At 29.6% G+C, this 15,569-nt stretch overlaps 1 protein-coding gene across 1 annotated transcript in view; it reads left to right on the top strand.

Moving 5' to 3' along the window:
• The first annotated feature begins 2,931 nt into the window (after positions 1-2,931).
• LOC130894417 (uncharacterized) overlaps positions 2,932-15,569 on the top strand; it is a 39,915-nt gene continuing 27,277 nt past the window's right edge. Inside the window, exons 1-2 of the mRNA XM_057801296.1 lie at positions 2,932-2,998; positions 3,054-3,289. Of these exons, the coding sequence (XP_057657279.1) occupies positions 2,974-2,998; positions 3,054-3,289 (261 nt within the window). The 5' untranslated portion in view covers positions 2,932-2,973. The remainder of the gene's footprint in view (positions 2,999-3,053; positions 3,290-15,569) is intronic.

Raw genomic sequence — 15,569 nt, 5'->3', positions numbered from 1 at the left:
AGGAAAGATGAATTAAAATCTCGTACTTCAGGAATATTCAATTTTAGATGTGATATCTCATTTATTATTTACCTAAAGCTCAAGTTGTGAATGTAAACTGTATTAAACGAGAATCAGGATAAATGACAATAAAAAAATTCAGCGCACGAGATTTTTTAGTGAAAAGAAGGTTGGAACTGCTTGAAGACAAAATATCTTTGTGTAGAATATCTAAAAGTGGAGACTATAGTAAAATAGATGTCATCGGTCATTTTAGTGTTTGAAGTGTGTTGTAGTAGCCGAAGAAGTAGGGACTTGTGATGCAGTAGAACTTTCAAGTGTAGTGGCCTCTTGAAATTATAAGAGAGACTGGCAAACTCTGAATGGGTAGAAAATAACTCACGGCGTCTTAGAGTGAGCAACATTAGGGTAATTTACAGAAAGATAAAGCATAGCCGGGGACTACAATATATTACTAAAATGTAAGCAAACGTCTAAAAATAGGTCCAATTTGTGCTCAATCTTGATTTCCCACACACAATGGATGTGATATTCGGGATTATCAGGATAAGGAGAAGGTTTAAGTGGCTCGGTAACTTTGTGAGTACTACACCGAAAACGCCTAATTGCCCCAATTCGTATAGCTAAAGACGTCATTATCAAAGCTTCCTCGACAGTAGTATTATTGCACAAAGATATTTGTAAGTTTAAGAATCTTCAGAATTAGTTGCAATGTCTTTAAATGTAAGTAACTTAGTTGTTCATAGAAATTGTATGGAATAAATTTAGTGGATAATATAAAAATGTGTATAAAAACATAATCAAATAAAGTTATTATTTCCACCATTATTTTATTTCTTAAAACTGTTTTTCAAATAATTTTGTTCCTGTTTTTTTTTAATATGTAGTTATATGAATACTTTTGCTGATAAATCGTCTTGATTTCAGGCCTCTTTCAATTGTAATCGTTATTTAACAAATATAAATCATGATGTTTCAACCTAACTCTCTTTATAAAAATATATAGAGTTAGATCTGAAAATTAACAAAATTATAACTATATTGAAGTATAAGTTGATATTAACTTCAATGAAATCAGTGCTATCTATTCAATTTTTCCATACAATATATTGAAATTTGAAATTTTTCTTCAAAATTGAAATTATTGTAACATAATGAACATTGTAGTATAATTACAGTATAAGTAAAATTTACACAAAAAGATCGTAACATCTAATATAAATAAATTTTCCCAATTGTCTGAAAAGTACACATATATTACAAACCAATGGTAATTGAAAAAAATTACCAAATTATGAGTAAAAACAGTTTGTTATTGTATGAGCAGAACCAATGAGATAAATAAATCAAAAGATGTCATTTAGAATAAAACTTTAAAGGATGCGAGTTTTTGACAGCCTGATTCACATATTCAGTAATAATAGTTTTTCAATTTTTATTTATCGATATTAGAGTGGAGAGTTATAGTCCATATTCTCTTCTGATTTATATTGAACCTGTTACCTATTTCAGGCTTTAAAACTGTCGGAACATATTGGTGTTCTATTCTATTTTTATAATTATGGTTGTTTTATCTTATTTTTCCCTCAGTTCAATATAAACTTAAAGGTATTGATGTTAATCAGTAGTTTTAAGTGAATATTCACAAGCCCATTAATATCAAAATCAAAATTTGATTTTTTATGATAATTTTCATTGTTATGTGTGAATTTAGACTCTAATAGCGCATCAATTATTACACAAAATGGGATTCTTTCCAACTCACATTTCTAAGAAAAAATTCTCTACCTGTACTTAAATCAGTGCTATACATATCACAAACAGAATATGAGGTCCTCTCATTAAATCTGTTCAGTCGTTATACATATTTTTCTACTTTAGGCAATATTTCTGGCATTTCATATATCCGAAGGATTTTTGCATTGAATAGTTTTTGATCTCGAAAGTTCTTTTGAAATAGATCTAGTAATTAAAAAATTTCCATATCTATTAATAGTACGTGAAAGCAAAGTACGCAATCAATTACCATAACAAATAAGCCAAAAGAAAATTAGTTAATTAATTTGTAGAAGACATAAAAATCTGGTAATGTATCTTTTATAACTCCAAATATGTTTAATGGTCTCGATAATGATGTATATTAATCTTGAGCTTGTCGTGTTTTAATCACTTAAGTCTCTGAACTCGGTTTCTTCAAAATGAATGTGAACGAGGGAACAACTTTAATATATTTCCAGTCACAAATACTTCAAGGGGAAACGGCATTGTTCTAATTATGAGAAAACCGAAGCAGAAACAAAGAAAGATGTAAAAATAAAACTTCATAAATCACTGCGTTCAAAATGATTGTATCAATATTTCTCAAATAGTAGCAGTAGTAGAACGTAAAAGCTTCTTTCTATACCTTTATCCGATTTTTTAACAATATGTGAATATAGGGTCAATCAACTGTGTAAAATTTTAATAACGTGCGTTATGAAGTCAATATATTAGTTGAAATTTATTTATTTATTATAATTTGCGTTATTTAATCACATATATTACAACAATATGTAGTTCCGAAATTTATTTTACTTCACAACTAAATATATTTGTTTTTGATGTGAATATTTTATTCTGGTTATAAGTTGTTTGATATTATTGTTTTATTTTTTTTAATTATGTCAAATGATTTACCGATAAAGTTTTATTAGGAATAAGATCCAGACATCACACCAGGTAGGTTTTAGAACTAGAATTAATTAATTGAATCATTCTTCCTGATTAATTTTTAGTACAAATCAGATTAGTCAAAGTACTACGCCGACTACTCAAAGCCAAGTGACTTCTGGAGGAGTGACAATTGTGAAAGTCGGCGGGGTACATACGACTACGCCAACTCCATCTGGCGGGTATACGCGTCGTGCTAAATTAGGCGGTTCGAGGAGTACGGGAAGATTACATACCGCTCCTAGTATTAATACAAACAGAAGTATGACTAAACTTAATATAGCTGGAGGTAAATTTTCCCATTATAATATTAACAAACAATATTTTTTTTTTATTTGTTCTAGGCTCCGTAGGAGGACTCCACAAAAGTATGACAGGTCTAAGTTCTTCTCAACACATTAACGCTACTCCTGTACCTCCGCTGGCGAATAGTGTTACTGTGACCGGAGTAAATAAATGGACTGGGCCAAATGTTCGGGTATCTAGAGGAGGTGTAACAGTCACTACTATTTCACCACCTAGAATGCAGAGACCTTTAAGTCAAGGTCCTTTGGCGTTTATTGGAACCCATCCCACTCAGGTAAATACGATGGTATTTCTAGGAAGAATTGTGCTACTGCTAAATAAACATTTATTTTTATTGAAAAGGAATGAATAAAAGTAGATAAAGAAAAAAGAGAAATAGAGTAAATAGAAAGATGAATGGAAAGAGAGAGAAAAATAAAATCTAGAGAAAGTAATATATAGAGAGAAACAAGATGGAAATAAAAAAGCGAGAGAGGAAAAAAAGAGCAAGAGATACCGAAAGAAAAAAGGAGAAAACTACAAAACAAAGAAAATAGAAAAGATTGTACATTAGAAAGGTAGATATATAGATAGACATATAAAAAAATAGAAAAAGGATAAAGAGATGAAAGAAAAAATAGGTAGATATAATACAAGTTGATAAAGAAAAAATAAGGGGATAAGAGGAATAAAGAAATATAGAAAGGGAGAAGAATGATAAAGGGGGAAACAAAGTGAAAAAGGATACAGAGAGATAAATATGAAAGATCAAGTGAGAGAAGAGCAAATGAGCAAGAGATACTAACAAAAAAAGGTGTAAGTAAGAAAACAGAAAGGGGAAGAAGAAATAAGGGTACATAAAAAGGTCGAGATAGATAGATAGATAGAAAATCAATGTTAAAAAAAATAGGAAGAGGTAGGGGGAAAATACGTTTATAGAAAAAACAAGGGGGCAACATGAAGACAGAAAGGATGGAAGAAAGTAGTAGACAAGAATGAGTGAGAGGGAAATAATAAGAAAAGAAGATACATCGAGATGAAAGAAAAAGGGGGAGGGGTAAAGTGAAGGAAGTAAATATAACGAGAGAAAAGAAAGATGATCTAGAAAAGGAATAGATGTAGAGATACAACATGAAAATTATACAGAGAAAGATATAAGAATGAAAGATTATTGAGTGGTTAGTAGAATAAAGAAAAAATTAATCTTATACGTTAGATTTTTTCTGGAAGATTATCTGTATCTACTTGATTTTGCGTGATATGAAAATTGCGAAGTATCAAGTTAAATTAGTGAACAGAAAGCGTAAAGCTCCAAAAACAAACTGAACTTGTCCAGTATTAGTTCGAGACGAGCAAAAATGTATTGTATAAAGTTTGGAACATCTGGATCCGCGCATGTCAACACATCTCTTAGATCGTGTATCGTGTTTTATTAGTTTGTAAAATATTTTTATAATGGAGATAGACTATTAAGTCGGTAGTGTAGTAACTGTGGTAAAGGTAGTTTTCCAGCAGCAATTGTGGGTTACGTGGTTGTAATAGATTATAGTCAAGTCATGCATAGTGCACCAAAGTTCGATATATGCTCAGAGTTTACTGCTGAAACATACCTTGTGCGATAAGCTTTCGGTTTGACAACTTTCAAATTTTAGACTCGCTCAGGGTTTGTTCAAACTTTAAAATGTGAAAAGTTTTTCAAATAATGCGTGTTACTTAGCTGAATATTGTTTGACATCTGGATAAAAGACTATTGACGTAAAAGTTTACCTTGAAAAGAATTATGGTGTCTCTTGTTCAAACGTAGCCGTACATCGATGATGCTCATGAAGCTGGCAATCACACTAGAAAAAGTAAGAAAGGTCATAAAAACCCCGAAGTGAAATTAAGATGAGAGACTAGATGTCACAAAGATATCATAGTAGTTGACCATAAAACATTTTGTTTTCAAAGAATTGCAGCGTTTGCTCACAATGAAATAAAGGCAACCGCAAATTGATTATTCAGAGTGCTGCCCTTTGAAGATATTAAGCAATATGAAAATAATATTTGATGTGATGCAAGCATGTAAAATCGAAACAATCCGGAGGGAAGTTTAGGACCTATATATATATTTAGATACACACCATTTATTGATCATTAAGAATTTGAAGGAAAGAAAACTATTAGTGGTAATAATGTACATTATTGGATGGATTGAAGAAATAAATCGTGAAGAAACTGTCCAATATGCATAGCAAAAAAATTGAAAAAAATTTCAAAAAGTCAGTATACATTTCTTTTAAGATAAAACAAATTCCATATTGACGAATAACCCCATATATTGTATTAGCGAATTCATATCTAATATTTTAGCGAAAGAGGCATTTATCCTATTTATCTGACCCTACTTTTTCAACAAAATAAAATTACATTGTCGAGGTCTTTTTATAAAAATATTGCCTTTGTTTTTGTTAAATTGAGGATTAGATGCGTTACAAGGGAAACGCATTCAATCAAATCAATCCAACTCGGTAAGAGGATCTGGTTTGTATTTTCTGATTATATCAAAGTCCAGTATGTATGCAGTTTTCCTGCAAAATTATTCGGCGAAAGATAAATTGTTTGATTATTTAATAAATAACGAAGTTAAATTGAAAAAAGTATAAGTATCATTAATAAACCATTCTATTACGTTATTAAATCTTGCAACTAAACACTTATATATAACTATATATATATATATATATATATATATATATATATATATATATATATATATATATATATATATATATATATATATATATATATATATATATATATATATAAATATTTATACGAAAAAAATATTTGACCGTATATAAATATTCAGCCGAAGTAAACCTTATGTATAACATAACTTTATGAATCAGAAGAAAAAAAAAACAACTACTGAATAATATTACTCAATAAAAGTTATACACGCATCAATATACCCTCCATAGCAACCACACTGCACATCACTGAGGCATTGATTCAATTAGAGTTGAGATTTTTAATTGAAAAATATTTTGCTATGATCTATCCAATCAAGTAGTTTCACTTTTCGAGTTGTCAATCAAATTCTTGGCACTCCAAAAGACTACTGAAGAAGCTTCGATCGGTGTTTCGGATGCTTACCCTGTTGAAAAATCTATCCTCTTGACATATTTTGGGGAGCTTAAGGCAGCATTACATCCATCTCTATAATTTGTAGAGGCCATCGTACCTACAATTGTGAAGATTGCGTTTCTAAGAAAATGCGCTCTGAAGCACTACCTCCGTCATGTTTCACGGTTAGTGTTTAATACCATGAATTGTATCTTATACCTTTTGCTCTTCTACTTATCTTTTACCATTTTTATCATTTCCAAATAAGTTATTTTGGATTCGCTTGAAAATAACACTTTGTTCCAATGATCAATCGTCTAGTGTTTATATTTCTTTGCGAAATCCAATCTTCTAATTTTTCTTACTAATGATGGCAGGCATCCTTTTTAAGTTTATTAGCTCAAGCAGTTGTTTTTCTAGGTCTCCTAGGATTGCATTCAGGTTCTGAAGTACTTGTGGTATTAAATTCAGTAATTATATCGTTAACAGTGGATTTACCTATACTCAGTATGTCGGATATTTAACCATAAACTAATCCTTCACCATGTAACTTTATAAAAAGTCTACGTATTTCTAAAGGCATCTTGACTAAGATATTGAGGAACTAGTTCAGTTACTAGAGTTAGTAGAGATTAAATTGTTATTTTTCTTCTTTTTACATCGTCTTCATCCGAAACTGTCATATTTGAACGGTTTTAAGACTGTTTTTCAGTTTTGATAGTAGAAAGTTTCAGATAGAATTGGTTACAAAACACTTCATTCATTCTATATGTGATTTCTCTCGACATTGTACTCGTAATATACTACATTTGAAGACAATAGTATAATTCTTTGTTAAAATTGGAAATTAATAAAATGGATTGTTTTCTTTGTATATGATTTACTCAATTTCTTGAAAACAATAATATTTACACACCACTTATTTGATTTTCAAGCTAAAACTTTAACATCGTCTCTCCTGTGTATGCATGGTTACGTATTTTCTTTTTTTTTAAGCAGTTTATTTGGTTTATGGCTGATTCATTTCCGGATGTATATATACCGATTGATCTAATTAACACATCAATATCAGTATATTTTTAAATTTAATGATAACTGTGACTGTGACTTAAGTCTGATCACATATTATTTATAAATGTATATGATTATCGTTAACTTAATTAGCCATAATAGTTTACCATAGATTGCCTTATTAACATTTTTTATGTTCCGGAAATATCATTTCACGTCTAATTGGATCATTGCGAAGAAAAAAGAAATAAAGTGCTTGAGAACTGCATCTTTGTATTAAATTAATTTTATGCAAAATATGTAACTAGGACACTATTTTCTAGACATTTCCACACAGTAGGTACCACTCGACCTACTCGAGTATAATAGGGTTCACCCTCTTGTGATAGCTTTTTATATAAAATAGAGTAGTGAGAAAATAAGTTTGTGATTGAATTTGATGATATTATAGGTTCAACAGGTGAATAATATAAATTGAACGTGGTGTTCTCTCAATTTAAAGAAGGATATCAATACTAAAAATAAAACAGAACATACAGAAAATTGATAACTGCCATCAGTTATCCCTAAATCTGAAGCTCTTACATGGATACAAGCTACTAGCAGCACAACAATTCCTGTTAACACTTCAAGGTTCCATATACACGTTTTAGCAATTCAATATCATCCGCCAGGGCTTAGGCCCATGTGGGCAACTATTTATATTATATTTTTATTACAACATGACGAGACTGTATCACCACTTTCTCGAAATCGATTCTAAGAATCTACTGTACGTTATTTAGTGAAATATAAAAAACCGAAGATATTTTATTTTGAAGAATTAATTGGGCTTTTCATGTATGTATTTGTAAATCTCATTTATAGGAATTGTAGATTTAAAAATAGATAATTAAATTAAATTGGACTCGAAATATTATCCCTGCCATATCATATGTCAAATTAAACCCGAAAATAACCATATAAATGTCGATTTATTTTCCAGATAGCATTAATTATACCATAAAATAAAAGAACCACGTCACTTATGGGAAGGAAGATTTAATCAGTGATTTGAATAAAAGTAACAAATTTTTTTATTGTTTTTTTGTTTACCTCAATTAAAAAAGCAATATATTTCTTCAAGTCTACTATTACAGTGTTCCGAATTGTTCAACCTCATATATTTTCTGAAAATGTAAATGAAAGTACTCATCTTGATTGAATAAATATCTGTGATTTGCAAGTATCTACACTAAATAAATATAAGTTTGGTTATGTATCAGTAATGACAATGGCCTTGAAATGCGGACCTATTATGATTCCGAAAATACTGAAACAAATTAGAAGACGCAAGGTAATATTAATACAACAAATAAAAAAAATCACAGTTCATGATCACATCAGAAAAAATTACATAATTACAAGTTTTAACTGACATTTTGGATCATTGGAATGCTGTTACTACTATGTAAAATATTGACTAGTATATGTAAGAATTAATAAATCCTAGGTTTATACTGAAGTTAACTTTTTAGTTTCAAAAGATACGTAAATTCGTCGTTTTAAAATTGAGTTATATATTTCTAAGAAGCAAGCTTCAAACTACCATTGATAATTGTTGACTCTTTCAATAATTCATATTTTGTTAATCTCAACGTCCTATTCTTAGACTAAGTTTCTTTTTATAAGATCCGGACTGATAAATTTCCCGTACTAGATAGTTAAATTTAGTCGCATAGACAAAAGTATTATGTTTCTTTTGCTTCGTCTCTAGAATTTGTTGCAAATTCAATTTTTCTCTACTGCACTGAAAATTCCCCCTTAAAAATGGTGAGGATAAACTAATTTTAGAAAAGTAGAAGTTGATCGGAGTCATTTCAGGAAAATAAGTTGGCTATTAGATAATGTCTCTCAAGTTTCTCGACAGAAATTGTCTAGATATTACTTTGTAAGCTAATTATTAGTGTATTGCTCTAAATTATGTACTAAAGAATTAACAATTATTAGATTCTTCAAATTGTATCATTGTTTTGATGTCATCCTACATCAACTAGGAAAATTCTGTGACGTTTACTAGCTTCTAGGAAACGATGATAGAACAGATGCCGACAGAACAGTCGTTCTAGTTATCATATTGTTAAGGACCTCAAATTATCGACCAGATGAAGAGTCCGGATGATTGGTGTGATTTAGTGAAATACTTGAAGATGCCTTATAAATTGCATCAGCAGCTATTTGTCGAATGTTGCTTCTGGGGCCACCAAAATGCGCGTGTAACACACTAAGACAAAAGTTCTTTTTGGTGTGGTTTTTGCGCTTGCTGTCATCTTGACCTTATTTTTTCGAAAAAGCTGTGGAAAAAACCACCACAGTGAACGTCTAGCACTACAGGGCCATTCTGAATGATTATGTTCTACTTTTAGTGTACTACTTAGGACTGAAAAAAATGTGGTTTCGATAAGATGGAGTAACGGCATATTCTACACGATCTACAACCGAGGGCTGCATTTCTGGGTTGCATTGTTGCTTGCTTTAGCCAGCAAATCGCCGAATTTAACCATTCAAACTCCTTATGTTACCGTTCCTTGAAGTAATAAGCTTACATCAACAAGCTTAAGACACATCAAGTACTCAAAAAAAAAATACACTTTAGTATTGATGCTGAAGAAATATGCTATAAATCAGGACTGTATTGTGATCTATTCTACTTTGCAAATCCGATGTTCTAGATAGAACTAATTATAGTGAGTGTGATGAAAAAGGCAGAGGTAAATAAAATGTAAATATCGTAGTCAAGACGTTTTCATGTTATTTATAATAAAAATTAGTAATATATCTAAAAGATACTAAATTCAGTTTGCAATATAGTATCCGAAGACAATAAATAAAACCAGGTTCAAACGTTGTCTCAATAAATAATAAACAAATAGATTTTAAATGGAAATGTTTTCATATATTATGTGACGTTTTCGTTTATTACAAATAATAAATATTACATTCTTACCATATGTGGATAAATTGCGTAAAATAATTATTTCCTTTATGTTATATTCATCACTCATAATATATAATAATATATATATATATATATATATATATATATATATATATATATATATATATTCATTTGAAACTGCTTTCTTAGAAATAAATTCATAGAAATATACAATACCAATAGTATACAAAATTAGCTCTAATCCTCTTAGAATATTCGAAGAAACCAAAAAAAAACCACCTGGGCTCTTGCAATCAAAAGATAACGCGGATAATCTAGAAAGTTATAATTATGTTGTAACAAAGCATGTTCAACATTATTTAGTCGCAGGATACGTATTAAATTAAAAATATATGTATCTCAGTGTGATGAGTCATGTGCAATCTACAACGAGAAGTAATTACGGAAATTAACTTTTTTTTTCCGAATCATTATCTGATTTTAGTATGCAACTTTGTTCATAATGCTGAAATAAACTTGCATTTGAGCAGATACAGACAGTCAGATATTTAATTCGCAATATTTATTTGCATTGTAATTGTAATTATATTATGAGTGGTGAAATAAGTTTTTCACAGTTTAATATTTTATATTGAATAATTTTGAAAAGTAAATAATTAGTATATATGGTCATTAACATGCAAATGATTGGAAACAGAGTGAATTATATTTATAGATATAAATATATTTATATACAGATACACCAATATTATAAAAGATTAATTGAAAATTATTTTTTGATTCAGATCAGAATCACCCCATATACAGTGTGGACAATTCAAATTGACACCTCTGTGATTTTAATCATTATTTTCTGAATTATCCAATAGCAAACATTAATTGCGGAACAACATTTTATAATGTCCAAATCCAAAATATTATTTATTTGTAACAAAGTTATGATAAATTTCACATCCATTGTAGATGTCCATGAAAATTATGTTCCGTTTTTTAATAATCCTTAGGATAATATACCAGATTAGGGAATAAAATTTGAAGTTAGATTAATATTGAATAGGCTTCACTTAAAACGGACGAAATTAAGTAATAATAGTTCAATAGAAAACCGGCCTATATAAAAAAATATCTAGATATTAGATCCTAATTTTCCCTACTATTATCGATTAAATTTAAAACGATTACGTTCAGATATTGATAAATAATTTTTGAACAATTCTGTTAAATTTTTGTATAAATTTTGTTTATGTTTATTGTATATATATTTTGAGGGCTTAGTCCCCAAATAAAGTGTTAGATCTGGAGATCTCGCTGGCCAATCTAATTCACAGACTTCAAAGAACATTGAATTGATTTCACAAATGAATATATATTGTCAAATCTAAAAGAACTAATATCAAGCCTCAAAACTATGTTTGTGCTACTAAAATATTAATTTTCATGTGGAAATTAAAGTGCTTATTTTAATTAGTTACTGTCGCTAGAGTTAGAGCTTTGATCGGAATAGAATATTTTAAACAAAAAATATATCCATTACAAGTGTGTGTTTGGAGTTTGAAAACGATTTGAGGAGTTCAACTACCTCAAAATTCAAAGCAAAATCGTGTCACGTGATTGCGGAAACAACGAAAAAGAAAAGTGAAGTGAGAATGTGATAACGCCAATACTAAATTTAGAAATTGAGAAAAAGTAACTACCTTTTTTGGCTTTTCGAAATGTTTGTCTTCATTTACGGAACTTGTAATAGGGATACAGTTGAAAATAAAAAGCTTTGCATGATGCCTAATGTAATTATCTATATAAAAACGAGCCTAACCAAATCAAATCTCGGATCAGTTACCGTGTACAATCATACACTCTTATTCAACAAACTGTATATATATATATATATATATATATATATATATATATATATATATATATTATATATATACGATAACTGATCCGACATTTGATTCTCTTGTTATTGGATGGTTGGATGGAATCACCCTTTTATATATTTTCAAATTCAATAATAAATAGATTCTATTTACTGCAATTCCCATTCATTTCTATTGTGTTAATTTTGCAGTAAAATAATTCCAGTCAATTGTAAACATAAAATGATTTTAAAATGTCATCTAACTTATCCTGGTTGAAAGACAAATTGCGAATCGATAAATAATGCATTTATCTGTATAAAATCATTCAGATAGAAATCAGTAGAAATTTATCGCTCGAGTCGTTCCTAACCAACAATGGTCAAATACTTTATCGTTTTTTATTATCGATGACACATCTTGCCTAAATTCACCACCTAAACCCCTAAATGGCTTTAAACAGCATCACCCTAAGATTTTTGTCTGAACTCAACGCAGCAATCACATTCAATATTGATAGTTGGGGTGACACTTGTAGTAAAAAGTGGCAGTTGTTCTACGTAGATCAATTATCACCACCCTTATGCTACTATTATGAATGTATTCATTGGCGTTTTTAAAGGGTCTAAAATCAGGTAGAGCATTAGAGTAATAAAAAAATTCTTTCATTTTTTTATGACTCTCTAATATAAACAGTCGCAGTCATTATTCATTTGACTATCTTCAGCTGCCTGCTAATACTTTGTTGTTGTCGCTTATATTCTTTAAGGTTTATCTTTATGAAGAATTTAAAATCAATAGCTGTTTTACTCAACAATTCTTAGAAATCTATAAAAATGTATCAAATTTCTTTTCAACTTGTTGTTTCTTAGAATTTTTGTAATGTTCTTCGTGATGATTTGTTTTGATTTTTGGTCAAAATTTTGATAAAGACGGATCTAGATCGGAACATGCTATTTTAAACTGCTTTTCATGGAAATAAGAGCTAAAATCAAGATAAATCATAACAAAAAAATATATCACACTAGATACATTATATAAGATTCCAATAGCCTCGTATATTGTTTTGGAAGACTTTGTTCTATTTTTTTCATGAGTTCTTCTTGCCAGACTATATCAAATGCTTAGGCTATATCTGAAAATCAAGTAGATCATATTTCTTTATCTTCATAGACTTCTTTGTGATTTGTGATCCTGTGTACTTGATCTATTGTCGAATATTTCACGGAATCCAAATTGATGGTTTTATTTAGCATATTTTCTTATTTCAATAATTTAATGGTTTTTTGAAACGGCTTTTTGATACTATAGGCAGCAGGGACATTGACCTGTAAGATTTAGCTCGACACACAATTTGAAAAGTATAATTTGTTCATAAACTAAAGGGAAATAGTTCGCTAAAATGCAGAATGAACTATTAGGAACATATATAATCAGTGCAACGAACTGAATTGAATAGAAATGAAAGTAGGAAAGCCTTAGTGTAGCATTCTTGTATCAAAGTATTACTAATTATTAAAAATGTAACTAAAAATTTATTTTGCATAAGTGTGTATATTAATGAACATGGTATTCACGTCTGACGGAAAATAATACAATCCCTCCAAGAGTTTTCTAACCATCGCTGATTAGCGCCTGAAAAATGGTTTTAGAATCGGAAAGAGCTATAATAGTAGTAGCAAACCATGAGTTTAGCTATACTATTGAGAAATGAAAGTTCAAGTAAATATGCCAGAAGATAACATCACAAAGTTTACATTTTGATTACAAACTTTGATAATATATGTACATATCTACTCACTATTCTTTTAACTAAGGTAAAGATTTATATATTATCTATTTTTTTAATAAACAAATTAAAATATCTTCTTAATTTGTCTAGCTTATATTATGAAGACGATGAAAAATAGTTATGCTTCATTTGTTTCATAAATTAGTTGGTTGAATTTTGACTTTTCTGTGCTAGTTTCCTTTGCTTACACTTTGTAATAACCAACACAAATATTTACTCTGTAGTGTCTTACGTAGTGTGGTTTCTATAAGAATAGATCATATTCAAATTAATGTTCAATCTCTATTATGCCCTATTCACGTCTCCTGGTGGTCAAGCGGCAAAGCAGTCCAATCTATTTCAAAATTATCCAGCTGATTTGGCACGTAATTTGTAGTTCCACACTACTGTTTCATTTTAACTCCACTTAATAGTTCACATAACTTTATTTATTTATAATCAAATTTTGTTCCTTATTATACTTGCTTCAATAGATTGGATTGATTTGATTGCTTTCAGTTTATGCAATATGATTTTAAATGAATAATGACACCCTTGTCGAGTAGTTTTAAGGTGCCATGGGGCTACTATATATAAAACATTTAAATGCCAAGCTGACCCATAATAATGCAAACATACGAAGAACATGTGAAAAAACATAAATTATTGAAAAAATGTAATTCTCGTGTGCTCATTCCTCTTTGTCGGCATATTTATCTTATTCAGAGGTATCTTAGAAATGTGTGTTATTCTCTTTTAAAATTTTATATATAGTTTATACTTTCTAGTTCTATAAGTAAATCATAGCAGTATTAAAGGATAAAGATGAAGGATTCCTCATTTTCTAATTCCAGGAGTATTGGAAAAGTAATCATGAAATTTGAAAATAAAAACGAATGTCAAAATTTCCTTAGGGACGCAATGAATGTGTGTAGATGAAAAAGGCATATTCGTTCTTAGTTTGGTGATACCAACATCAAAGACGTTTCCCTTTATATTGCTATTACAGTCAATCGACATGTAAAATTTAATCCCAAAGCGGTATGTAGTCCCCGTGGAGTGGATGCCTTTCAATCACCCAATGTTCGTTCTTTGGATTAGAACAAACGAATAAGCAAACCTTTAAAGTAAACAGTAGAATACAAGAATACTGAATACAGTGGCGGAAAGTTGAATACAACAATAAATATTAATTTCAGTTCGATGTTTTTTGCATTTTGTAATATTATTTGTGGAAAAAAACTGATCAATTATTTGGCACAACAAGAAAATTGTGTTGCAAAAATAAGATCAGAAAACATATTGCTAAAATCTATTTCAGCACTAACTATCGTCCAGCGAAAGTCGCTAACAAATAGAATTTATTGGGAAAACCTATCAACAAAAGATGCTATTTCTCCTTTGACATTCTAAATTTCATCAAAATTTAGATAAGGGTATTTGTAGGAATTGATAAGGCCTGTATCACATGCAGCTTATCATAGAGTTGGAAAACGTGAATTTTAGAGTATAAAATAAGGAACAGTACGTTTCCGTAGATGATACGGTTAGTTAGATAATAATCAGGAAACAGTATTCCGTCCGTATTCAAAATTTTACATCGGAGAACTACAAATGATATAGTAATTTTGAGCAGAGGTGTGAATTGGAATGATTTAGAAGAAAAAGTAATAAGATATTTGAGAAAGATAAGTTCTAATGAGAGAGATTCAAGAAAATTATTTTTACTAAACCTCATTTCTTACTCTAGTTTCTTGTCTGCCATAGATTCCCTGCAAATCAAAACACTATCAAATATTGAGATAGATAGACAACTTTAATGGAATGAACACATAATATGTCACCATCAGGAACTTTAGTTAAGAAATTTACATTCTTAACATTGTTTATT

This window comes from Diorhabda carinulata, chromosome 1 (genome assembly GCF_026250575.1).
Source record: "Diorhabda carinulata isolate Delta chromosome 1, icDioCari1.1, whole genome shotgun sequence".
Taxonomy (NCBI): Eukaryota; Metazoa; Arthropoda; class Insecta; order Coleoptera; family Chrysomelidae; genus Diorhabda; species Diorhabda carinulata.
The sequence above is the reverse complement of the archived record's forward strand: the minus strand, read 5'-3'. Positions and strand labels throughout refer to the sequence as shown.